A 26,350-nucleotide genomic window follows, 5' to 3' on the forward strand; every position below is an offset into this window, starting at 1 on the left:
CCTTTTTCTGCTCCAGGATCCGATCCGGGATCCCCCGTGGGAGGAAGCGCTGTGTTCATTTTAAATGACGCAGGTCGCAAGCGATTGGAAGTCTCCTCCCCCGACGCCCCCCACCCCCAGCATCTCCACCTCGTCCCTCCACGCTCGTCGTAAAGCTACAAGAACACGAGATATCATCGCCACAAATAGTTTTCTCACAAACGCCTCTTCCCATGAAAACCTAACAAAAAGGCCACAGACAAAAAGAAACAAAGCAGAGCAAGCTTATTAAATTTCCTTGAGGCTCGCAGAGTGATTTATCTCATGAAGTTGGGGCCATGGCCGGGGGGGCGGGGCGTCCTGGCTGGATTTCTGCCCGAGGAGCCGGGCCGGGGAGGGCCAGGAGAGGCCACAGTGCCGACAGGACATGCCCGTCCCATACGCGAGCTTTGGCTGCAGTGGAACTGAAGACGGGGAGGCAAATGGGATGGAAGATTCCAGAAACTGTGATCATCTTGGATTAGGAGCAAGAAAAGAGTGACACAGAGAGATGGACGAGATGGTTAAAGAGTTGAGAGCGTGGAGAAGAAATTTAGGTGCCCAGGAGCAGAGCCGAGGTGAAGTCGGGGTTATATGGAAGGTAAAGCCGACTCTGGTTGGAAAAAAGTGAAGCCAAGAGCCGCCTTTCCCCTTGGAGATGCTGAACCATCGTTTTAACCAAGTAGATAAAATCGGTCATCAAAGGCAAGGAGGAGATTCATGGCGGGCGCATGGTGAACTGCAGAAAGGATGAGGCACTGAAGAGGAGATGAGGAGAAGGGAACAGGACGGGCCACCGAGAGCAGAGTATGTGGCTCCTGGGAGGGAAAATAGAGAGCCAGACAGAAAGGTTGTGGGGTCTGGGTCCTGTGTATTAGTTATCAGTTGCTATGTAACAAATCCCAAAATTTAGCAGATTAAAACAAACACTGATTATGCCACAGAGGGTAAAAGTTTGGGAGTGATTATCTGGGTGGTTCTGCCTGGGGGTCTCTTGTGAGGTCGCAGTCAAGACACTGCCGGGGCTGCCTCATCTGAAGGCTCGACTGGGGCCGGAGGAGCCGCTTGCAGGATGGCTCCCTCGTGTGGCTGTCGGCGGGAGGCCTCGGCTCCCCCTCCAGGTGGGCCTCTCCACAGCACCGCCTGAGCCCCCTCACAGTATGGCGGCTGGCTTCCCCAGAGAGAGCCAGCTGGAGGCCACAGTCCTTTTATGACCTACTCTCGGAAGTCTCACTCCGTTGCTTCTGGTACATTCTGTTCATTGGGAGTGAGTCATCAAGTCCAGCCCACCCTCAGAGGGAGGAGAATCCGGCTCCACCAGAGCAAAGAGTGGCAGAGAAGTCGTGGAAATCCTTTAAAACCGCCACATCCTGTGACCTTGGGCAAGTCACCCAGCTCTGTGTGCTTCCATTTCCTCTGCCGTCAGAATACAGCTGGTCTCACAGGAGAGTTGTGGTAACAAACTGAATAACGCATGTGAATGTCGTTATCTCGATGCATTTCCCCCAGGCCGTTTCCATTCTCTTGAGGAACGACGTACCAGCGTAGTTAGCCAGGCGGAACTCTCTGGAACTGTGAGGTCAGAGTGTCCGGTGAGAGAACGTGCTCTCAGTCAATATTGGGCTGAACAATGGAGAGAACATTGTGTCTGTTCTTTCCCTGGCCCCCTTTTCCAACGGTCAGCCCCTTCTCTCAGAGTCCAGGGGACTCCAGGCTCTGCACCTTGGCTGAAACCATCCTGCCGCCTACTCCCATGGGTACAGCATGCATAATTCGGGAGACAGCAAATACAGCAGGGGATGGAAAAGGGGGAGTAGGGCTGACTCCATAGGGATAGAGATTCACCTGTCGGGCAGCAGGCACAGCAGATGCAAAGGCCCTGAGGCTAGACCATGTGTGGCCTGTTTGGGGAATAGTGAGGAGGCCCGTGTGCTATGTGGCTGGAGCTGAGGGAGGGAAGGAGGAAGAAGTTGGAGCTGAGGGCAGAGAGCAAAGAGTTTCTGGGACCATGTCACACGGGGCTTTTGTCCTGAATGAAGGCCACGGGGAGGCTCAAGCACTGGCGGGACATGACCTGACTCAGGTTTTAGCAGGCCCCCTGAGGTTCCCGTGTTGAGAACAGACCCAGGGAGGTGGGGACGGTGGCAGCAAGCCCAGGGTAGAAACGATGGAGCTGGGACAAGAGGGCATTTTACTTAAGAGAGAGAGAGAGAGAGAGGCAAAGGGATGGAAGGTTCTAGAAGATCCTCCATGCCGCTAATCTCAGATGACAAAATATCTTCTAGTTGCTTTATTTTTCTTTTTGGCAAAGATCGGGGGTGGGAGAGGAGAGCCCGATGCTGGCATGTTTTGAAGGTGGAGCTGACATGTTTTAAGGCAGATTGGATGGGGCTGTGGGAGAGGACGACTCCAGGCTTTGGGTCTGGGTGATCATAAGAACAGGGCTCCCATCTGAGATGGAGAATCGGGGAGGAAGAGGTGTTCTGGTGGGGGGAAGAGGCATTTCAGGAGCTCAGCGGGGGATGCGTCCGATTTGAGAAGCTCGTCCGTCATTGGATTTCGGTAATGAATCGCCACAAATTTGATGGTTCGAAACAGCTCCCGTTGGTTCTCTCCCAGTTTCCGCAGGTCGGGAGTCCGGGCCTGGCTCGGCTGGGCTCTCTGCTCAGGGTCTCACAACGCTTCGATCTCGATCAGAGCGTCGACGGGGCTGCATTTGCATCTGAAGGCCGGACTGGGGGAGGACCCACTTCCGAACTCGTTCAGGTTGTTGGCAGATGGCGAAGGGCCCGGCTTTCCGCTGGCCGTCGGCCAGTGGCCACTCGCAGCCTAGAGAGGACGCCCACGGTTCCTTGTCACATGAGCTTCTCCAACACGGCCACCTGCTTGGTCAAGCCAGCCCCAGTCTGCTAAGATGGGGTCTTACATAATCCGATCATGATGGTGACGTCCCACCCCCTCTGTTGGTTGGAAGCAAGTCCCAGTCCTGCCCGCACGCAAGGGGAGGAGATTACGCAGAGATGTGAACACCAGGAGGTGGCGGTCAAAGGGGGTCACCTGAGGTCACCCAGGAGGAGGTTCCGGTGGCCTGCTGGACCTGATTCGGGGATTCAGAAGATGCGTCTGGAGTCTGTATACGTCGGGGATGTTATTAAAACCGCAGACTGGATGGGGTCCCAGGGGAGGGTGCCATCTCCAGGTCATCCGTGAAAATATCTATTTAATCTCCCTTCAATGGTCCACTTTTTAAATCTAAAAAAAAAAAAAAAGGTCTAAAAGAAAACTTGGTCACTGACACCCAAATAGAAAACAAGAAACAGAAAAAAGAAATGGGAAGAAAACCAAACGGGGTTATTAAATTGTCACTGTCTCTTTCCAGGCAGGATGCTGACCTTGGACACAAAATTTAAGGGGGACGCCAAAAAGCTCAGTGATCAGGAGAAATCCTATTGTGTTACAATATGGAAAATACCAGAAGAATGCAGAGAGGTCTTCAATAAGCCAAATAACACGATAAGCAAAGACAGTGCCCCCAGGGCAGGGGTAAGGGGAGGAGAGCGGACGAGCCAGGCAGGTGCCAGGTCTGGTCCTGAACTGATGTAAAATGTCCGTATTTGGTCGGTCGTGGATTTCTTGGCATTCATTGTGATTTTTTTAAACGTTGCATGAAAGTGTTATTTATCTTGTTGACCGAGGTTTTTGGCACCCCCTTAAATTTGGCCCCCTAGGCCAAGGACTCGGTCGCCTGGCCCCAGGCCTCGGCCCTGCGTCCTCCGGAAGGCTCGGCACCTGAGTTCGCTCTCTCTTCTCTGAAAGCAGACGCTGGCGAGTGTCCTGATGGCTTTGTGGACACACGGGCCCGGAAGCGAGGCTCTCCGTGGCATCCTTGGGAGACCAGACGCAGACGTTCCTGCCTCGTTCCCAGTGAGGGCTCACTTCACGACGTCCTCTTGCTCGCCGCTTCCTTGGGGGCCCCCCAAACGGCTCCAGACCCTTCCTGGCAGATGACGACAGAGTGGGAGGAGGGCGGCCGGATGTCCCGATTTCTGGGTTCCAAGGGGAACAGTCTCAGGTGCCCCCAGACGGTGAGTCACCCCAACGGGAGGGACCTGCTAGGTGTCACCCTGTCACTGCCAAGATGGGACAAGACTCAGGCCTCCTGTCCCCCCCCGGGGGCCAAGGACACTGGGACAGCAGGAGCTGCAGGCTGATGAGTGACAGGCTCAGGTCGTGGACGTCGGTGCCGACAGCCCACAATTGAGCTCTGCGTGCTCCGGGCTTCTGTCATCCGTTCCCGAGGCCGCGTTTCTTCCTCCCCTGCGTCTCGGTGCCCGCTTCAGACCTTGGATCTGGCGCTGATCCTTCTCGAAGCTTTTACCGACCGTTCCTGTAAGCGGAGGGCAGACAGCGCGTCCCCCGCCCCCTCCATTCTCTTATTTCACAGCCTCTCCTTCATTCGTCGGATGTGTCTGGGGGCTTCTCGGGTGTCTCTCAAACTCAGGTGGTAACTTATCCTCCCACGTCGCTTTCAAAAGCACAACTGACGCCTCATCCTGTCAAGGGCTTTCTCGGAGCTCAGGGTCACCGCGTGGAGCCGGCAGTCGCCTCTTGAGTTCTCTCTCTTATTTCCCTTAATCTGCTATCTTACCTCTTTCTCCTCAGCTTTTGTATTCTTTTCTCTCCCACCCCCGATCTTTGCAAAAAATAAAAATAAAGCAAATTCTAGAAGATATTCTGTAGCCTGAGATTAGGGGGCGTGAAGGATCTTCCAGAACCTTCCATCCCTTTGCCTCTCTCTCTCTCTCTCAAGTAAAACGCCATCTTCTCTGAGACAGGCTGTCTCCACCACATCTGAGCGACCCAGAGATGTCGCTGCCCGGAGGGGTTGGGGTCAGCTGTTTGCAAAGCTAATAAGTGCCCTGCCCATTTCTTCTTTGGTAAAATGGTCAGCTTTTCACTCAAGCAACAAACGCATTATCCGCGCCAACTGTTTGCAAAGACTTTGCAGGGAGACGGGAGCAAGGCAAAGAGGCAGAAAGCGTGTGTCTATCCCTGAGGAGCTGACAGGAGTCTAGAAGCTTCTCTAAACTGGGTGCCTCCACGCGGTGGTTCATAATCGCTTCCCAAGCCGGGCAGCTCTGTTGCCTCCACAGCGTCTCTGTTTCCTGACTCCTGAAGGGGTCGCATCGGCGTCAAACTTTGCTTTTTCTTGTGTTCACAGTCAAGAGAGCCGCGAACTCCTGCCCGGTGCATTCCTTGCTGATTTCTCTCAATGATTTTTTCATTCCGGTAAAATATATATAACATTCACCATTTTAACCATTTTTAAGCACACAGCTCAGCGGCATGAAACACATTCACACGGTTGTGCAACCATCCCCTTCATCCGTCTCCAGAACTTTCCATCTCCCCAAACTGAAGCTCTGTCCCCATGAAACACTGACTCCCACCCCTCCCCCAGCCCCTGGCCCCCCATCCTTTCTGTCTCTGTGGATGTGGCTCCTCTGGGGACCTCCTGTGAGTGGACCACACAGTGTGTGTCCTTCTGTGTCTGGCTCATGTCACTGTGCGTCACGTCCTCCAGGTCCGTCCACGCTGGAGCAGGTGTCAGGATTGCTTTGGGAGCAGAATAAATGTGGAATGGCTGGAGGTGGGAGCAAGCGGTGGTGAGTGATGAGGCTGGGGAGGGAAGTCGGGGCCAAGATTTTGAACTTGATGCTAAGGGTAGTGAGGAGCTGCTGAAGGGCAGGGAAGCAATGGTCATACTTGTATAGACCATCAGGCCAGCTGACATCGGGCCGGCTCATTCTCCAAGGTGGAACCGTCCTGCGCCTTGTGGGTGGCTGAGCAGCATCCCTGGCTCCCACCCACTTGATGCCAGGAGCTCCCCAAGACATGACAACCACAGATGTCCCCAGACATCACCCAGTGTCCCCTGGGGGCAGGATCGTCCCCGGGTGAGACCCCCTGGTCTAGGCAGCTATCTTCAGTTGTATGAAGAATGGGTAGGTGGGTTAGGTGGGGAAGCCTGGAGTTGGCGAGAACCCCATAAGCCAGGGACGAGGGGAAGGCCGGGAGGACAGGAATGGATGGATGGATGGGGTCCCCGGAGAGGAGGAAGATGGTGGAATGGCCGGATCTGGAGGTGACCAGCAAGGAGGGGAGAGAGGACAGACGAGCGATGGCCAGTGTCCAGGGGGCTGCTCTGGAGTGTCAGTGGGTGGGAGAGGTGGGACCCCAGAACTCAGGAGGAAGAGGGGGGCAGGTTTGCTGAGGGAGGACACATCTGACTTGGGACATGCTCAGTGGCAGTTGGACACGTCCAGGTGTCCATTCCAGCCTGAAGCTCCAAAGAGACGTGACTTAGAAACTTCTGTTCGGGGGTCGTTGGTGGATTAAAGATCACGGGTGCTGTGGGCTCTCCTAGCGGGCCCGCAGCACCAGAGGAGAAGGGAGGCGTGGAGACGGGGTTCAAGCAAAGACTGGCTCTTGTGCCGGGGCAGTCCAATGAGGACCTGGCCCCGGGTAGAGCTGGGTCACTGTGTCCCGTCCCCTGAGGTCCTTCCCTGGCTGTTCCCTCCACATCCACTGGATCTCTTCTTTCAGGGCATTGACCTCATCCCTCCTTCCTGTTGGCAGGCAAGATGGTGGCCAATGGCCCCAAGGCCACCTATGGCAGCTTAGAAGCCCCAGTGGGAAGAAAGCTGCTTCCTCCCTCCTGTTACTAGTTGAACCGTAAGAAATTGATCATGTCCTGTTGTTTTTGGTCTAGAAAAGCGCTAATTTCATACCGTTGAAACTCAAGGAAGAAACTTGGTTGGCTTACATCAATCATATGCAGCCCTTTGGACCAATCAGTGATGGGGATGAAGGGGTGGCTATTGTGATTGGCAGGCCTGGGTCCAGTGTGGACCAATCAGTGATGGGGATGAAGGGGTGGCTACTGTGATTGGCAGGCCTGGGCCCAGTGTGGACCAATCACAGATGGGGAGAGAAGGGTTAAAACTGTGATGGGCAGGCCTGGTGGCCAGGTGGGTGGGGCACTATGATTGGGGTGGGCCTTCCCCAAAAAATGGGATTGAGGAAGACAAAAATGACATTGTCACCCCCTCTGCCATAGAGAACTAGAACTCAGGGGACAAAGCTGATCAATGACCGGCCATGACTGAGGCACTTGCTGGGGGCCACAGAACCGCTTGGGTTGAAGCCAGAATATGGATGTCGGTGACCAGCATCCCTCCCACTTGACCCGAGAGAACGATGGGAGAAGGGCGTCCCGTTTTCAAGGTGTTCTTCCTACAAGGACGCCCAATGTGCCGAGTCAACACTCAACTCTCTCCTAGGCCAGCACTGAGCAGCTCTGTCCACAAGAGCCTGTATTCGGTCCTGTCGCTGTTGTAACAAAGAGGCCCCATGGGGCTAAACCCAGGGGTGCAGAGGGCGGGTCCCCCCGGAGGCCCCAGGGGAGGAGCGTGTCCCGCCTCCTCCAGCTTCCAGAGGCGCCGCGTCCTGGGCTCGGTGCCCCTTCCTCCGTCTACACGGCCAGCAGCGCAGCGTCTCCATCTCGGCCTCTGACCCTCCCGCCTCCCTCTGCTCAGGACCCTGGGCTGACCCTGGGCCCCGGGAATCCAGGGTCACCCCCATCCCAGGGTCCTCGACTTAACCCATCTGCAAAGTTACCCCGTGAGGTGACATACCAGTTCCTGGGACCAGGACGGGGACGTCTTTGGGGTCATTATTCTGCCTTCCACAGAGTCCAAGCAAAATGGCATTTCTGTGGGAGTACCAGGGGCACCGTGAGAGTTTTGGGACCAAACAGTCATGTCTTTCTGAGCCCTGCTTGGTTCAAAGGCAGATTTTGCAGCCTCATTTTGGTCTGCCGTCCTCCAGGGCTGCCAGCTGCTGGATGAGGTTTCCCGGCCCTGCGAGGAGGTCGTGTCAGGGTCAGGCCGGGGCACGAATGCGCTGGTGCGCGTCCAGCCCGGCGTTCGCGGGGATGGCAGAGGGCAGAGCTGGCCCGGCGGGCAGCCACCCGGCGCCACCTTCTCCTGAGTTTCCTTGTTTGTTCAGAGATACTCACTCTCGGCTCTCCACGTTCCAGATGTCTCTGTGTGGAAGCAGTTCGAGTGTGTGCCACCGTTCCCCGTGGTTGTCGGGCTTCAGCGTCACCCCACCAGCTCTGCCGTCTCACATTCCAGTTTGCGACATCTGTCAGTCCTTCTTTCTCTTTCTCTCTCCATTCTTTTTTTCCTCTTTTAAATTGTGGTAAATTATACATAACATAAAATTTACCATCTTAGCCATTTTTAAGCGTACAGCTCAGCGGCATGAAGCACATTCACACGGTTGTGCCACCATCCCCTCCATCCGTCTCCAGAACTTTCCATCTCCCCAAACGGAAGCTCTGTCCCCAAGAAACACTGACTCCCACCCCTCCCCCAGCCCCTGGCCCCCCATCCACTTTCTGTCTCTGTGGATGTGGCTCCTCTGGGGACCTCCTGTGAGTGGACCACACAGTGTGTGTCCTTCTGTGTCTGGCTCATGTCACTGAGCATCACGTCCTCCAGGTCCGTCCACGTGGGAGCAGGTGTCAGGATCGCCTTCCTTTTCAGGGCTGCGTAATATTCCAGGGTGTGGATGGACACACTGTGTGGATCCATCATCCGTCCATGGACACTTGGGGTGTTTCCACCTTTAGGCTGCTGTGAACACGGGTGTGCAAATGCCTGTTTGAGTCCCTATTCTCAATTCCTTCAGGTCCACACCCAGAATTGATATTGCTAGGACATATGGTCAATCTATGTTCAATTTTTTGAGGACCCACCAAACTATTTTCCCGACAGCTGCACTGTTTTCCATTCCCACCACCAGCGCACGAGGGTGCCAATCTCTCCACAGCCTCACCAAACCTGTTGCTTTCTGTTGTTTGATAATAGCCGTCCTCATGGGTGTGAACATTCTCTTTTTACTCTTTTCCTTTGCGAGGAGTGTAGGGCCAACTGCAAGATCAGAGGTCACAGTCTCCACGCAAGACTGCCCTCACTTCTGACACCAGTCGCAAGTTCAGGGGTGTTCTGGGGTGAACTGTCCCCCCCCAAAATTCATATGTTGAGTCTTAACCCCCAGGACTTCAGAATGTGGCCTTGTTTGGAAATAAGGTCTTTTCGGATGTAATCACGTTAAGGTGACGTCATTAGGGCAGGCCTAACCCATTGTGACTGGTGTCCTTATAAAAAGGGGGACGTTTGGACACAGACACGCACAGCGGGAGGACGCCACGTGAAGACGGAGGCAGAGATTGGGGTGACGCTTCTAGCAGCCGAGGACGGCCAGGGACCCTGGAAGCTGGGAGACTCAGAACTCACTCAGAGCTGGTGCAGCACGGGCTCGGTTCCCGGAGATCAAGATTGTGGATGCAGGGGCCGGCCCGATGTCGCAGCGGTTAAGTGCGCACATTCTGCTTCAGCAGCCCGGGATTCGCTGATTCGGATCCCGGGTGCGGACGTGGCACCGCTTGGCAGGCCATGCTGTGGTAGGCGTCCCACATATACAGTAGAGGAAGATGGGCACAGATGTGAGCTTAGGGCCAGTCTTCCTCAGCAAAGAAAGGATTGGCAGCAGTTAGCACAGGGCTAATCTTCCTCAAAAAAAAAACAAAACAAAACAATTTTTGCTTGAAACTAAACAGCTTTCGGTTGCCCATGCCACTCTTTGTCCCAGGACAAAGTTTGAACTCCTGGGTATGGACACAGTGGCCTCCCAGCCTGGGCCATGGGACCTTCCCGGACTCACCTCTCCCCCCACTCTGCCCTGCCCCATCGCACACCCACCCTGCCCCACGCCAGGCCCTGTGATTCCCTAAGTGGATCCCATTTGAAGGCCTCTGGACTTTTGCTGGATGACTCCCTTCTTCTGGAACCTTCTACCTTCCGGAGCTGTCCTGCGCGTCCATCACGGTCCCAAATTCAACTTGACAAACATAGCTCCGTGCCTACAGTATGTCTGACATTCTGACCTTAGCCCTCGCACCCCAGGCCAGATGCCATCCTTCCTTGGTACTTCCCTATTAAATTTGCTACTGAATGGATAGTAAATGAAGAAATTCGCATTATAAAAGATACCCTAAGTCTGCGGGAGGGTTTCTTCTGGCGCTATTGACCTGCTGTGATCGCTGATTCTTAGGAGTGGTAGGGGGGCTGTCCTGGGCGCTGTGGGGGGTTGAGCAGCATCCCTGGCCCCCACCCACTCGATGCCAGGAGCACCCCCAGTGTGACACCCACAGACGTCCCCAGATGTCCCCCAGTGCCCCCTGAGGGCTAGGGCCAGCCCCTGTGGGAACCCCTGGTATATAAGATAACACATAAAAATACCCCCCACCAAATGCCCCCTCCATCTCTCTCCCCCGCGGAAGGCATGGTTAATACTTCAGTGCATCGATCTTCTGGGCCGTGAATTAAATGCACAAATGTGCAAAAAAAGAAAAAAAAAACTTTAAAAAACGTAGGCTCCTTCTGTGCACAATGTTCTGTGACTTTGTCACATTAGTATGTATCTGGGTCCTTCGTTCTTTTTAACGGCTCGGCAAACTTTTTCCATAAAGGGCCAGAGAGCAAAGATCTTCAACGTTTGTGGGCCGGACGGTCTCCGCGACGACCCAGTTGCGTGGAAGCGCCGTCGGCAGGCTGGATGCGCCCCGGGGGCCCCAGGTCACACTGACTTCTGTTTTAGACCAGTGTTGTCCATCAGGGTTTTCAGTGACGATGGAAATGTCGCTGGATGGATGGAAATGATGTGGTACCACTCACCCCATGTGGGTATTGAGCGCTTGAAATGTGGCCAGTGCGCCGGACGAGTGTCATTTTTCATTTGCTTCACTGAGGCATGTGTTTTGTCGGTTCCCTACGGGGGACGGGACCCCGCGTGGGCAGCCCCTGCTGATCCCCACGCCCACCTCGGACCACCCGCCCTCGTGATTTCGGCGGCAGGCAGAATCCGAAAGTGGGTCCTAAGGTGTCTGCCCCCGGCGTACACGCCCTGTGTAAGCCCTTCTCTGCCAGTTGAAAGGACTATTAAATATGCAGCCATAGTCCTCCCCCCATCCTTGATTAAGTGACATAGGATGTGCAAAGGGCCAGGATGTAGCTCCCACAAATACGTCACATTCTACAAGACTCCGCGTCCTGGCAGACCGGAGTGGGTTTCTCCTGCTGGCTTGGAAGAAGTCACTGCCACGTTGTCGGGGGGCGGGGGGCCTGTAAGCCGGAGGCCCCTGGGAGCTGAGGGCAAACCCTGACCAACAGCCAGCAAGCAAGTGGGGACCTCAGTCCTACAACCACGAGAAAACAAATTCTGCCAACAGCAGGGAGCTTGGAAGTGGACCCTTTCCCGGTTAAGCTTTTGGGTGAAAACACAGCCCAGGTGACGCCTTGACTGCAGCCTGGGAGACCCCGAGCAGAGGACGGAGCCGCCACGTGCCAGAATCCTGACCCATGGAAACCACGAGACGGTAAATGTGCGCTGTTTTAAGCTGCCGAGTCGGTGGTAATTCGTTACGCAGCAGTAGCTGACTGACACACTTTCTCCACATCGGCCCTTCCTTCCTCCCTCCTGCCCCAGGGCGTTTACACATTTTGCTCTTATGGTGTGGACATCCGTTCCTTCCACTGGGCACTTACTGAATTCCTGTTTATCCTTCAGAACTCAGGTAACTCGTCTCTCCCTCGGGAGACCCTCCCTGATCCCCTCTCCAGATCAAAGCTCCCTTTTACCCAGACTCAAATCCCCCATGGACACGTCTCTGTTTTCCAGCCTTTATCGTAGCTGTCATTTTAATTTCTTTGGATCTCTGCCGCTAAGATTTCAGCTCTGTGAGCTGGGAGTCGCATCCGTCTCATTCGGGGCTGGGTACCCAGCCCAGAGCAGCCAGGCCCGGCCCGGCGTCAATATGGGACGGACGGAAAGCTGAATGAATGGTGCTTCTATATTCGATGCTAAATAGCAGGAGGGCCCCTAATGATGGTGATGACAAGACAGTTTAGAAAACCCAGGGGTGAGGGTGGGAGGCAGCGGGGTGTGAATGAATAGAGTGTGCCTGTTGGGGGGGTTGTCAATGAGCTCATTCGCCGAATTTGAGTTTCCAGCTCTAATCACAGAAGTGAATCTTGCAGTCTTTGTCCCTAAAGCATTTCATCAAGTGATTCTTAGAGATTCCCTGGCTTCTCGGAAAGCAATTCAGCTCAAGTGTAAGAATAAAGGGCGAGTGTTACACGGCCCTGCTGCCTACCACCCCCGCGCAGCTCTCCTTTCTCGTTGGCTCCGGACGGTGGCAGCGAGGCACAGAATGGTCGTTCTCAGGAGGGACCCGTTTCCCTGAGGATGGAACATTCTGGCCGGGCCACAGCGTAGGATTCCACACTTAACAATAGACAGACAGGGTGCTCAGATAAATTTGAATTTCAGATAAACAACAAATACTATTTTTTAGTATAAGTGTGTCCCAAATATTGCACAAGATGTATTAGGGACTGTTTTAGGGTTCTCCAGAGAAACAGAATAGAATAGAGAGAGAGAGAGAGAGAGAGAGAGCACGAGTGGCGGGGGTGGGGCGCATTTTAAGGAATTGTTTACCACAATTACAGGGGCCGACAGGTCTGAAATCAGCAGGAGCAGGAAGAGTTCCTGTTGCAGCTCAAGTACAAAGGGAACCTGGAGGCAAAATTCCTTCCTTCTTGGGGGACCGCAGTCTTTTCTCCAAATGCCTTCAACTGATTGGACGAGGCCCACCCACATTATGGAAGCTGATCTTCTTTAGTCAACATCTGCTAATTTAAATGTTAATCTCATCTACAAATCACCTTCCCAGCAACATCTAGAATAATGTTTGACCAAACAACTGGGCACCCCATCCTAGCCAAGCAGACGCATGAAGTCAACCATCCCAGGGCCGCCATGCTTATGCTACAGAAGGATGCTTTGTCTGTCTGAAATTCAAGTTTAACCGGATGTCCTGTATTTTATCTGACACCCAGGCCTGCCGTTCATCCCTACGGGCCTCAAAAGCAGCCTCACTCCCTGCAGGGAGGCACCCGGCCCAGTGGGCACCTCCGTGGAGCCCCGTCAAGGGAAATCGGATGGGATGGTCCCCCAGCTTCCTTCTCTGCCGTGTTCTAAGAGGGGGAAAACGTGTCAGAGGGCAGGTATGAGTCATTCTGCGCCCACGCAGCATCCCGGGGGCGCCGAGGCGAGGGCAGGTAACTGGATCCACCTCTTCAGAAATCCTAAAGGTGATTCATCCCCTCGGAGAAAAGGGGCTGCTGGAGAACACATCGGCTTTGGAGGAAAGGTGTGCTCAGGGGTCAGGAACGTGAGAGAGTGATCCCCGGGGGGCCGGGGCTGCGTTGGCGCATCCAAGACTTGGATGAGGGTTCTGATCGGCAAGTGGCAGAAACCAGCTGCTTTAAGGGAAAAAGAGAATTGGTTGGCTCTTGACGCTGAGACGTTTCAGAGGCAGAAGTGCCAGCCCTCAGCCTGTCACACCCTCTCAGCTCTGCTTTCTGAGAACTTAAGATCCCCGAGAGGGACAGATTGACCGGATGGCAGGATTTCGTCCCGCCCGTCCGACGGAGGGGAAGCTGGAGGCCAGAGACCAGAGACGTTACATCGCACAGCTATTTCTCACCCTGCAGCCTTCCTGATAAGCGATTTATAAAAAACAGCGTTCACTGTCACGATGGACAAACAGCCTCTGGCTCAAATTTTGCAGACGTAGAAAAATGAAGCCGACAATTAACTCTTGAATGGCATTTCATGGATCAAGTGGCGTCGTATTTGTTTTCTAGGCTGCAAAACAATATTGCTGCGAGCTGAGTGGCTTAAAGCTACACACATCTGTGACCTCTCGGTGTCCGTGGGTCAGGGGTCCGGGCACAGCTTAGCTGGGTCCACTGCTCAGGGTCCCTTATAGGACTGACATCAAGGTGTCAGCGGAGATTGCTGTCTCATCTGAGGCCTCGACTGGCAGAGGATCAGCCTCCAAGCTCACGAGGTTGTCGGCGGAATTCAGTTCCACGTGGTTGCAAGACCGAGGGCTCCATTTTCTTTCCGGCTGTGGACGGCAGGCCGCCCTCAGCCCCTTGCCGTGTGGACGTCCCCAACATGGCCACCTGGTTCACCAAAGCCAGCAAGACAGAGTCTCTGAGCAAGATGGGCATTATAATCTGATGTAACGTAATCACATACAGATAATCAGTTATATCCCACCCCCTTTGCCCTGGTCTATGGGTTAGAAGCAAGTCGCAGGCCCGTCCACACTCGTGGGCAGAGGTGCGACCCCCAGGAGGCAGGTCATGGTCGCCATCTTGGAATCCGTCTGCCACAGGCGTTAATTCATCTCTCGGGGGCTGACAAGCTCTCAGATGGTGCTTCGTGACCCACTTTCCAAGCACGCAGCATCTCACGGGCCTCAGGGGGGTGAAGCCACCGCCCCAAAGACGGCAAGTGACGAGCAGAAGGAGAAGGCCACTTCACCAGCCACCTGCGCTGTGACACCCGGGCAAACTCTGGTCCTCATATTTGTAAACATCAATACCTTAGTGATGACGTACCAGCTGGGGGTGGCCGTTAGCAAGGACTGGCAATATTTCTAAAGGGCCAGAGAGTAACTATTTTTGGCTTTGCAGCCCAAATTGGTCTCGTTGTGACTTCTCAATTCTGCCATTGTGTCGTGAAGGCGGCCAAAGATAGCAGGCACCACAGGCTTTCTCAAGCTCGACACCGTTGACTTCTTGGGCTGGGTCATTCTCTGGGGTGAGACGGGTGTCCTGGGCACTGTGGGGTGTCGAGCAGCCTCCTGGCCCCCTCCCATTCGATGCCAAAAGCAGCCCCAGTCGTGACAACCACAGATGCCTCCAGATGTGGCCACATGTCACGTGGAAGGCAAATTCACCCCCAGTGGAGAAGCACTGATGTCATCAAATGGGCGTGTCTATGTCTTAATAAAACTTTATTTATAAAAACAAGCGGGGGGCCAGCCGACACCTGGACTAGACATTTCCCTGTAAGATGAGGTCAGTCTGCGCTGGGACCGGGCTGTCCTCTGCCCCTCTTGGCTTTCCACGTGGCTGACTTTACTTATGGTAACAGGTGAGTCAGCCGAAAACATGACCCTCGGACAAAGTGGGCTGGACGGGATCCCAGGGAGGAACTAACTGCAGACAGGACACTCCATAAATGCGAGAGAGGAGGGTCTGTGACTGGGGGTGCAAGAGGTCAGGAGGGCTCCCTGGAGGAGGGGACATTCACCTGGACCAAAAGCGGAGGCCACAGAGCATAGATAAGGCTGCTGCACACACCCCGAGAGCGGAGATGGGGGGCTCGACGGTGGGGAGGGCTCCACCTGACACCCCCAAGACCCACCTCCCCAGTCTAACCGTGAGAAAAACGCCAGACGAACCTCAAGAGAGGGGCGTTCCCCAAAATACGGAGACTGCCCCGGGGCATCGGAAACAAGAAAGTCTGAGAAACTGTCACGGCCCACAGGGGCATAAGGAGGCGTGAGGATTGAGTGTCCCGTGGGGTTCTGGGACAGAGAAGGACATCAGGGGAAACTGAGGACTCTGAACAGACTTTGGTTAATCATAATGTATCAGTATTAGTTCATGAATCGTGACAGATGTACCGCGCCCATGTAAGATGTGGACAACTGGGGAAACTGAGGCCCAGCGTATGGGGACGCTCCACAGCAGTGTCTCAGTCTGCTCCGGCGGCCAGAACAAAATATCACAGATGGGAGCTTCAAGGACAGGCATTTACGGTCTTGCAGTTCTGGAGGCTGGAAGTCCCAGATGAAGGTGTCACTAGGTCCTGATCCTGGTGAGGGCTCTCCTCTCGGCGTGCAGATGGCCGCCGTCTCGCTGTGGCCCCACACGGCCTTTCCTCTGTGCTCACGGAGAGAGAGCTCTCTGGTGTCTCTTCTTACGAGGATACTAAGCCCATAGGGTCAGGGCCCCACCCCTGTGACCTCACGTAACCTTAATCTCCGCCCCAAAAGCCCTATTTCCACATACAGTTGCTTTTCTGGGGTTAGGGCTTCAACACGTGGATTGGAGGGGGGCACGAGTCAGTCCATAGCAACTGCCTTCTCAATTTTTCTGTACTTCTAAAACTGTTCTAAAACATAAAGTCTACTTTAGAACCCAAAGCAAAATATCCGACATTAGACTGGCCTTGAGCGGGGGGGTAGGGGAGACAGTGTCGTCCAGGCTCCTGGCACTGTGGGAGAGGCTGGGTGGGTGACAAAGGAACCGTCTGAACAAACAGAGACCCCCCTGTGGACCAGCAGCGTCAGCACCGCGGGGAGGGTGTTAGAAACGAGGAATCTCTGTCTTACCCCAGACCTGCTCACCCAGAGGCTGCATTTTAACATGATTCTGGAGGATCCGTGGGGCACACTAGGGTTTGAGAAGTCCCTCCCCAGGCGTTCACCCAACGTGCAGGGGCTGCTGTGGCTGTGGGGCTCCCCCTGAGTGACTTCGGGCTCCAGGAATGCAGGAAATGGAGGAGGAGCAGGTCTGGCGGGGAGCTAGGGGCTTCTGGTAGACTTGGTGGAACTGAGGGGCCAGCGAGAGGGCCATCCTTCCATCATCACCTGCTGGGCACTGGGCACGTTCTGGGCGTCGCAAATACGAGGGACAGCACAGCAGATGGTGGCAATTACGGTGCACTGGAGCCAACATTGCCCCTGCCCCCCCCCCCCCCCCCCCCGCCTTGGGAGAGCTGATTGCTAAAGTTTCAGGAATTTTGCAAGCTGATGATTAAACTCAGACATTATCAAAGATTAAGTTCTATAAACTCACAGTTTTAAAAATTATATTACAATGCAAGTCACTAAGCACTCCAAATTCACCACTTCCTATTTATTTTCCCATATTTTACAATTATCTCCCCCCTCCCCAGGGTGGGGGGGGGCAACTACCGCCCTCGGGCCACATCTCGTCTGCCGCCTGCATCTACGCAGCCCGAGAGCTCCGTTATTTTTGCGTTTTAAGTGGTCGAAGGAGAAGCATATTTCGTGCGGTGTGAATATTATATGGGATTCAGATTTCAGCGTCCATAAGGAAGTGTGATCGGAACCAGGGCACTTCCAGCTGTTCACATGTTGCCTGTAACCCAGTTAGTTCCTTATCTGCAGAGTCCAGTCGTTGTGAGCCAGACCATACGGCTCACAAAGATGACAATGTTTACCCTCGAGTCCTTTATAGGAAATGTGTGGAGCTCGGGTCTAGGATCGTGGGGTTATTTACATCTGTCCTATCTGTACGGTGGAAAGTTTATACAGCGTCCTGTGGAAATTAATAAAAGAAACCTTAACTCAACCGGAGTCAAGAAGTCCTATAGGGGAAGCTCTCGCCCATCCCACATCCTCAATGACACCAAACTGGAAGATTGACAGATGCTTGCATCTTGGACCAGAAGTACAACTAGTTTACTACTGGAGGAAGATTTCTCTCCCTGCCCAGCAACAGCCCAACCAATGAGAAGCCCTGCAGTTCAACCAATGAGAAGCCTCCACAGTCCAGCTAATAAGAAGCCTCCACGGCCCAGCCAATGAGAAGCCTCCACAGCCCAGCCAATGAGAAGCCTCCACAGCTCAGCCAATGAAAAGCCTCCACAGCTAGCCAATGAGAAGCCTCCACAGCCCAGCCAATGAGAAGCCCCACAGGTCAGCCAATGAGAAGCCTCCACAGCTCAGCCAATGAGAAGCCCCGCAGCTCAGCCAATGAGAAGCCATTGCTGCCCTGAACTGCTACTTTCCCCCAATGGGCTCGCTTAGAACAGCCCCTCCCTCTCCCACTTTCTCTATAAAAGCAGCTCCCCTGCTTCCTTCTCCGCATTTGCTTATGGCTTGTCATGGCATGTACGTCTGAGATTGCAATTCTTTTGGCTATTCCTGAAAAAACTCATTTTGAGGTTTTTCGAGTCAGCAGTTCACACTGTGCATCTTGTCCCAACTCTGTTCAATGGTGTCGTGCGAGCAGCTAGAAATCAGCCAGAGTGGGAACATTTACACCACGGAAATTGGCAGATGCTACAAATCGAGGCTCCTCCCCCCATCAGGGAGCCAGTTGTTAAACATTTGCCAATTTTGATGGAGCTGAGATCCCAGCGACAGTAAATACGTGATAGACTGTCAAGGGAGGGACTCGAGAGAGATGTGTCCCTCCAGTGGGGATGCTGGTGGCTGTGGATGGTCATAGAGAGAGAGCCCAGGGCCACAAAGGACCCCATGGGCATCAGAGCTAGAAATAAGTCAGGCTCCATCTTGTTCTCTCTGTATCTTTATTCTCTTCTATTGCAGGCTGAATAACGGCCCCCAAAGATGTCCACATCCTGATCCTGGAACCTATGAATATGTCACCTTATGTGGCAGAGGACTTTTCAGAGGGGTTAAGTCAAAGACCCTGAGATGGGGGTTGGTCCTGGATTCCCAGGGGGCCCAGTGTCATCAGAGGGAGGCGGGAGAGTCAGAGGCCAAGATGGAGACGTGCAGACGGAGGAAGGGGCCCCAAGCCCAGGACGCGGCGCCTCTGGAAGCTGGAGGAGGCGGGACACGCTCCTCCCCTGGGGCCTCTGCGAGGAACATAGCCCTTCCTTTTAGACTTCTGACCTCCAGAACTGTAAGATAAAAAATCTGTGTTCCTTTAAGCCACTAGGTTTGTGGCAATCTGTTACAGCAGCCCTGGGAAGCTCACACATTCTTTCTAGCAATGGACCCCAGTGGCCCACAGGGAGCCCGCGTGCACCAGCCCGGCCATCAGTCAGGTTGAATCTCTTTTTTGTGACTGTTGTGAGTGGAGTCCGCTGGCTCCGGGAGCTGTTGGTGGCCTCCCGTCTGCACAAGAAGACCCTTGCTTAGGGAAAGAGAAACGCCTTCTACTCTGACCCACTTCCTCTGTCCCTTTTTTGCTGGCATCCAGGTCGCGGTCCCCGTGTCCGGGAGCCATGGAGCCCACCGTGGGTGACTTACAGCTCACGCCCGGGGCCACAAAGGAAGTCCCTGCTCCAGATGCCGCATGCTGCCGAGCGGCCCTCTCTGCTGTCGTGGCCACCAGCATCATCGTCGTCACCCTGGGAGCCCTCGTGGGTGAGTGGCTGGGGGCTTGCCCGGGTTCACACACCAGGCGACTTGCACAGAGACGCTCGGCAGTGGCTCAGTGGAGTCTGCATGATAATCGCAGAGCAAAGGGCCGGGCGTGCAAGCGTGGGATTGAAGGCTGGTCCTCCAAGCCCCCCCAGAGCTCAGACATGCAGGCCAGGTGCGGGGGACGGGGCGCGCTTAGCTCCCATCTGGGCGGGCAACTCAATACCTGCAAATTTCAGATTTCCCACTGACGGGGTGAAAAGGAGACAACTAGGGATGGTGAAATGAGCTTTTTAAAACTCCTGAGAAATTTGAAAAATACCAAAAAGTATAAAAAATGAATAATTGTTTATATTCCTGCCGCCCACAATCAACAATGACTCCTATTTCATATTCGCTCCCTGTATATTTTCACATTATTTGCGGTGAATCATACAAAACCGTGACCCGTCTATACGATGGGGGGCTCCAGTTACAAAAATAAACAAAGGAAGCTCTTTTCACGTTTGAACAGACCGGCCGAAAGATACCTACGAACCGTGTGCTGTCCTGCATCCCGCTGTCCATCCGTGCTGTCCAAGCCGGGAGCCCCCAGCCCCAGGGGCCTGTCTAGAGTTAAATCAATTAAAATCAAATAATGCTTAAAACTCAATTCCTCAGTCCCCACCAGCCACGTTTCAGTGGCTCAGGGCTACTGTGGTGCACGGTGCAGATCTAGCAGGTTCTGTCATCACGGGACGTTCGACCGGGCAGCCCTGCTCTGGAATGGGGCTTATTCTGACATGAGGGGCGTCCTGCAGTTTTATTTGGGGATGTGAGAGGCCCCTTTCTTTTATGAAATGGTGATAGTCAGTGGCAGTTGGGGGGATGCTCTCATGTGGAGAAATAATAAGTTGCAATCCTACGTGGATCCCCCTAATTTATCTACATCTTTGTGGAACGGCCATCCTGGCTCGCAGCCCGGCACGTCTCACGGAGGCCCCCTAGTGGCTGCGGGCGTCAACTGCAGGAAAATTGGGCTCGGTGTGCAAGTGTGTTGTGTGGGCGCGTGCATGTTCACGCGTGAATGTTGCTGTGTGTGCACACGTGTGTGCGTGTGTATGATTGGGTGCATTGTGTGAGCGTGCATGCATGTGTTTACGTGTGTATGCATGTATCAGTGTATATTGCGTGTATATGTTCACACGTGCATTGCGTGCAGGCATGTATATTATTGTTTGCATGTGAGTGTGTGCACACATGTGTGTTTTTGTGTGCACACATATCTGAGTGTGTATGGTTGGGGATGTGTGCACATATGTATGTGTGTTCACGCGTGTGTGCATCTCCTCACACCAGGGAGAGGCGGGGGCAGCGTTTCACACCTGCCTTCTAGAAGCACAGACAGATTTTGTGCACAACAGATAAACATAACCCCCCGCAGACCCTTGAAACTAAGGAAGGCTTTCAGATTTTTTAAAATTTTTTAAATTTTCTTTAATTAAAATGGGGATGTCTCCAGGCTGCTGGAAATTTCCGCTGTAGATGGTAGCCGCGGGGACGCTGGGGGAGGCGCCGGGGGCTCTGAGCTCCTTCTCCCACTCCTGGAGCCCACGATGCTTTCAGAGGCCCCACGGGGAGGCTGGGCTCCCAGCACAGCGGTCCACACAGCAGGGCTCGGCTGCTCTCTTGTTTCTTGAATGAGAAAACCGTTTTTAGAATCGGCTTAGAATGTGTGTTCTGTCTATTGAATAAACGATCACCTAAGTTCTATTCAGAAGAATATTCACAAGAATTGGGAACCAGCCTTCACGGTTTCGGTGGTTGCCATCGTATTCTTCACTCTCAAACCTTTTATGATTATTATTCTCTACCATTGGGAGCCTTTCCGACAGCTGGGACCCGTGTTGTCGCCGAGGGTGGGTAGGGGGCGGTGGTGAGGCCCCTGTGGGATTCGGTGCCCCCTCCCTGGGGAGGATGTGGGGACTCTGGTTCCAAAGTGGAGGGACGGTCTCCTGAGGCCAATCCAGCTGTTTGGGGCTCCAGCGCTGCCCTCGTCCAGACCTGGGGACATCTGGGGCCATGCGTGCTACCTGGGGGCCTTCCAGGGGGTGCCCCGGGGAGCTGAGCACGGGGCCCTGTTACTAATCGCTCGGGAAGTCAACTTGCCTGTCTGTCGGGGGGACCCCCCCAGGTGGCGGACCGACCCTGGGGGGCTCTCTCACGGCCCGGTGTCCCCGCAGCCTCCTTCTCCACGCAGGGCATCGCCGTGGAGCACGCGGCCCGGCTGGGGGGCCTGCGCTACGCCGCCAGCCTGCAGCGGGAGGGCTCAGCCTACCACCGCGCACTGACTGCCGCCCTGCGGACGCTGGTGAGGCCGGACCCAGGGCCGCCGGGCGGCAGGGCGGGGCGGGGCCTGGGACCAACAGGACGAGGCCCGCGTGGCCGGGGCTGGTGCATTCTAGAATGCAGGGGGAGCCACATCCCGGGGACCGACTCCTGCGGGATTTGTAGCCCACGTGCCAAGGCTGTGAGCTGCATCCCAGGGGGGACGTGAAATGGGGCAGCCGCTGCGGGAAAGTCTGGCGGGTCCTGGGATGGTTCACCACCTCGGATGGACACCCCTGGACCCAGCAATTGCGTTCCTCAGGGTCCACCCAAAAGAAGCGCAAACGCACGTCCACACTGAAACTTGTGCGTGAATGTCCACAGCACCATGACTCACAATGGCCAAGAGGGGGACACAACCCGAGTGTCCACCAACAGACAAACGTGTCCCCCCGCACGCTGGAATATTACACAGCCGTGAAGAGGAGCGAGGCCCTGACACGCCTGCACGTGGACGGACCTGCACGCACGATGCTCAGGGAGAGAAGCAGAGACAGAAGGACACACGGCGTGTGATCCCACTGACGTGAAACGTCCAGAACAGGCAGATCCACAGACAGAGAGCGGGCTCGTGGGGGCCAGGGGCTGCGGAGGGGGTGGGGGTGATGCTGATGGAGACGGGGCTTCTTTTTTGGGGGGATGGAATGTTCTGGAATTAGAGGTGGTGGCTTTTCCCATAAGGCCAGAGAGTCGATATTTCTGGCTTTTCTGGGCCAGACAGTCTCTGTCTTGACTGCTCGGCTCTGCCATTGTGGCTACAAAGCCGCCGTATATGACACATGAATGAACCGGCTGTGTGCCAATAAAACTTTATTGGTGGACACTGAAATCTGCATCATGTTGAAAATTTGCATCATTTTCATGCACCATGAAATATTATTTTTCTTTTGATTCTCTCCATCCACTTAAAAACGTAAAAACCATTGTTAGTTGGTGAACTGCACAAAAACAGGCCATGATTCAAATTCGGCCCACGGGCCGGGGTGGGCTGACTCAGTTCCCCACCCCAACGCTGCAGTGTCCAACAGCAACGTCACACGGGCCCCACGTGCCATTTAAAATTTTCTAGTAGCCACATTAAGGGAAAAAAACCCAGGTAACTTTAATTATAATATTGTATTTTATTTAACCCAGAATATCTAAGATAACACCATATCGACGTGCCATCAACATAAACAGAGGGGGAATTGAGATATTTCACATTTCTTTCTTTGTACAATGTCTTCAAAATCCAGTGTGTATTTCATAAGCACATGTCGGTTTGGACGCTAAGTTTCCATCAGGAATACTTGATCCATATTTAGATCCCTTGACATTTACATACTCAAGTTGCTCCAAACACACTTAAGAGTTTTCCAGTAATTGCATCGAGTATCCGTTTTGAATTTTTTTTTTTTGAGGAAGATTAGCCCTGAGCTGACATCTGCAGCCAATCCTCCTCTTTTTTTTTTTTTTTTTGCTGAGGAAGACTGGCCCTGAGCTCACATCCATGCCCATCTCCTTCTACTTTATATGTGGGATGCCTACCACAGCATGGCGTGCCAAGCGGTGCCATGTCCGCACCCAGGATCCGAACCAGCGAACCCCGGGCTGCTGAAGCAGAACTTGCGCACTTAACCACTGCGCCACCGGGCTGGCCCTCTGTTTTGAAATTTAAGCACAAATTAATTAATATTAAATCGAATGTAAAAATCAGTTGCTCGGTGGCACCAGCCACGTTTCAAATGCTCAGTAGCCACCTGTGGCTGGCGGATGCCATATAGGGGTTGAGTGGGTGTAGAACATTCTGGAAATTTGTGGAATGTTCTATGGGACAGCGCACGCAGGTCTAGATGGCAGGCACTGGGGACATGGAGCCAGAGACTGAAGTTCAGACAAGCAGGTTGGAATAAGAGAATTTCAGGAGGAAGAATCGACAGGCATGACATCACGTGTGCACAGGAAACAGAGAGGGTGACCACGCAATTCAGCACCTAAGTCAGAGGGCTTGTGACAGTGAACGGGGACACTGACGGTAATTGCACTGGGAGAGCAGACAAATGGGGACATGTGGTCACCCTCGGTATAGGTCACATGAGGTGCCGGGGAGGGACCCGGGACCCCCAGTCTTGGAGTTGCTGGGGACAGCACCTGGAGTGACAACATCCCAGTTAGCATGTTCACAGAATTGTGCGACCACCACCTCTAATTCCAGAACATTCCATCCCCCAAAAAGCAACCCCGTCCCCATCAGCATCCCCCCCCAACCTATCCCCCCAGCCCCTGGCCCCCATGAACCTGCTGTCTGTCTGTGGATCCGCCTGTTCTGGACGTTTCCTGTCAATGGGGTCACACACCGTGTGTCCTTCTGTGTCTGCTTCTCTCCCTGAGCGTCGTGTGTTCAGGTCGGTCCACGTGCAGCTGTGTCAGGGCCTCGCTCCTCTTCACGGCTGCGTAATATTCCAGCATGTGGATGGACACATGTGTGGATCCATCATTAATGGAGCAATATTTTCACATGAACAACTTCAAAATGCCCCTCCCCCTCTGTTACCCAGCTCCGTGACTCACCGTGTGTATGAGTTTAAGAGCAGGGGCTTTTCCGTGGGACACCCCATCCTCCAGCCCCACCGACGCCAGGCCCCTGCAGGGACGGCAGCCCGCGCTGCAGTCTCAGCCTTTGCTGCCGTGTTTCCGTTGCAGTTTGTGAGCAGCTTTCAGGAGACGGAGCTGGAGGCCAGCTGCGTGGGCTGCACGGTGCTAAGTTACAGGTGAGCCAGGGGCCTCCTGGGGGGGTGACGGAACCCGGCCGGAGACCGGAGAGATTCTGGAAGATTCCGGCGCAGAGGAGCCCTCCGTCTCCAAGGGCCTGTCTCCTGCCTGCAGGAACGGGAACTCCAGCGTCCTCGTGCACTTCCGGCTGCACTTTGTGCTGCAAGCGCTGGAGACGCTGAGCCCGGGCCTGGAGGAGGAGCTGCTGCAGCGGGGTCTCCGCGCGAGGCTGCAGGGGCGAGGCCTCCCCCTGGCTGCCTACGGCACCATCGTGTCCGCCCAGCTCATAGGCAAGTAGGCCACGGCGACCGAAAGACAGGAGGCGGAGGCCGGAGGGACGCACCGTGGGAGGGTAGCTGGCTAAAAGTTGCCTTAAACTTGGGTTTTTCATAATGGCCCCTTCCTGGGAAAACAGAACACGTCTACACTGCTTTCCCCCCCTGTGGTGTAGACCAGGCACCGACAACCTGGGCACGCCCAGAGTGTCAATATTTCCGTCTTTACAGCCCATCGGGTCTGCGTCATGCCCACTCAACCCTTGTTGCACAAAAGCACCATAGACAATACGGAAATGAATGGGTGCAGTTGTGTATCGATAAAACTTTATTTACAAAAGCAAGCGGAGGGCCGGATTTGGCTCTTGGCCCTGGTGTGCTGACCCCGGCATAGAAATAAGAGTGAATGCTCTGCTGTAAAGTTCACGGATGCCGTGCATCACGATTCGCACGCCAGACGTGAGTTCAGACTGTTGTCCCATTAAAGATCCGTCACCTTGACATGGCCCCACTGGCCAGTTATGGTCCCCTCCCCACTGAGCCTGCCACGCTCCTTGAGTCTTAGCAACCGCGACATCAGCGTTAATAGGACTTTCCTCGGTGACAGAAACGGTTCACGTCTGCACCGTCCACCGCGGTGGCCGCCAGCGCCACGTGGCTGTCACGCGTGATGGACGGGCGGCCGGCGAGACTGAGGCAGAGAACCTATCATTTCATTTCATCTTCAGTGATCGAAGTTAGAATTTAAGCGGCTCCCGAGGGGGACGGGGCAGCTCTCTGCTTTGCGACACGATGTCCTCCAGGGGACTCGGCCGTTCATTGACCGACTTTCCATTTCTTCTCGGTTCCACCGCAGGAAGCCAGCGGGGGCCACCGACGGACAGAGACTTGAAATCAGGTGTGTGTTTCTCTCTCTCGTGAGCTCCCTGCCCGGCTTTTCTGGAGAGTTCTCCTAAGCCCTCTTTCCAGCACGCAGAGGCATCCCCAGGAGGCGGGAAATGCTGGTTTTTTGCGCCCCAGCCGCCCGCGGGGGCGGTGACTTCACAGTCCCGTGTGCGCAGAGGATCTAAAGAGGAGACACTTTGAATTATATACACACGGCCGAGCGTGATTAAGAGAAAACATTATTGGGTTGGTTTTTTTGTTTTTTTTTTTCAAAGTGGTGGAAACCTGTTGTTAAAAGACACGAAACAAACAAAGCAAAACACAAACCAAACAGTTTGGGGGGAAAAAAGGAAAAAGAGTCAGTGCCATCTGGAATCTCGTTGCGTTGAATATTTTCCAGACAGCTCCCGAGACATTTGTAGATACGTTTATTGAGCTTTATATCAGTGGCCCCCAAGTAGGGGTGGTCCCGGCCCCCAGGGGACACTGGGTGACCTCTGGGGACATCTGTGGGTGTCACACTGGCGAGGCTCCTGGCATCGAGTGGGTGGGGCCAGGGATGCTGCTCGACCCCCCGCAGCGCCCAGGACGGCCCCACAGACCATGATCTGGCCCCAAATGTGAACTGTCTACTCAAAATAGTTAAAATGGCGAATTTTACGTTATGTGTATTTTTCCGCCATTAAAAACATTTAATTTCACCCATTTCTTACTTTTTTTGAGCACGGCTACTAGAAAATTTGGACGTACACACACACACATGGCAGACGTACCCACATTCCTGCCGCCCCGCCCCGGCCTCGGAGCCAAGTGACGTTCTCGTGTGACGTCCCTGTCGTGATTCTGGGAAGATTATTCCAGAAACAGTCAGAGACGAGACAGCAGATCCGAGGTGTCTTCCGCGCTCCGGGGTGTC

The 26,350-nt window shown here is 54.3% G+C and overlaps 1 protein-coding gene across 2 annotated transcripts in view; it reads left to right on the top strand.

Annotated features, from left to right (window-relative positions):
• Positions 1–26,350, top strand: part of TMPRSS9 (transmembrane serine protease 9) — a 44,221-nt gene that overhangs the window by 2,911 nt on the left and 14,960 nt on the right. For both annotated transcript variants that reach the window (XM_044752187.2, XM_070491675.1), the window contains exons 2-6: positions 18,993–19,159; positions 21,379–21,506; positions 24,206–24,273; positions 24,389–24,568; positions 25,410–25,447. In XM_044752187.2, coding sequence (XP_044608122.2) covers positions 19,018–19,159; positions 21,379–21,506; positions 24,206–24,273; positions 24,389–24,568; positions 25,410–25,447 — 556 coding nt within the window. In that variant the 5' untranslated portion in view covers positions 18,993–19,017. The remainder of the gene's footprint in view (positions 1–18,992; positions 19,160–21,378; positions 21,507–24,205; positions 24,274–24,388; positions 24,569–25,409; positions 25,448–26,350) is intronic.

Source organism: Equus asinus, chromosome 20 (genome assembly GCF_041296235.1).
Source record: "Equus asinus isolate D_3611 breed Donkey chromosome 20, EquAss-T2T_v2, whole genome shotgun sequence".
In the NCBI taxonomy this organism is placed as follows: Eukaryota; Metazoa; Chordata; class Mammalia; order Perissodactyla; family Equidae; genus Equus; species Equus asinus.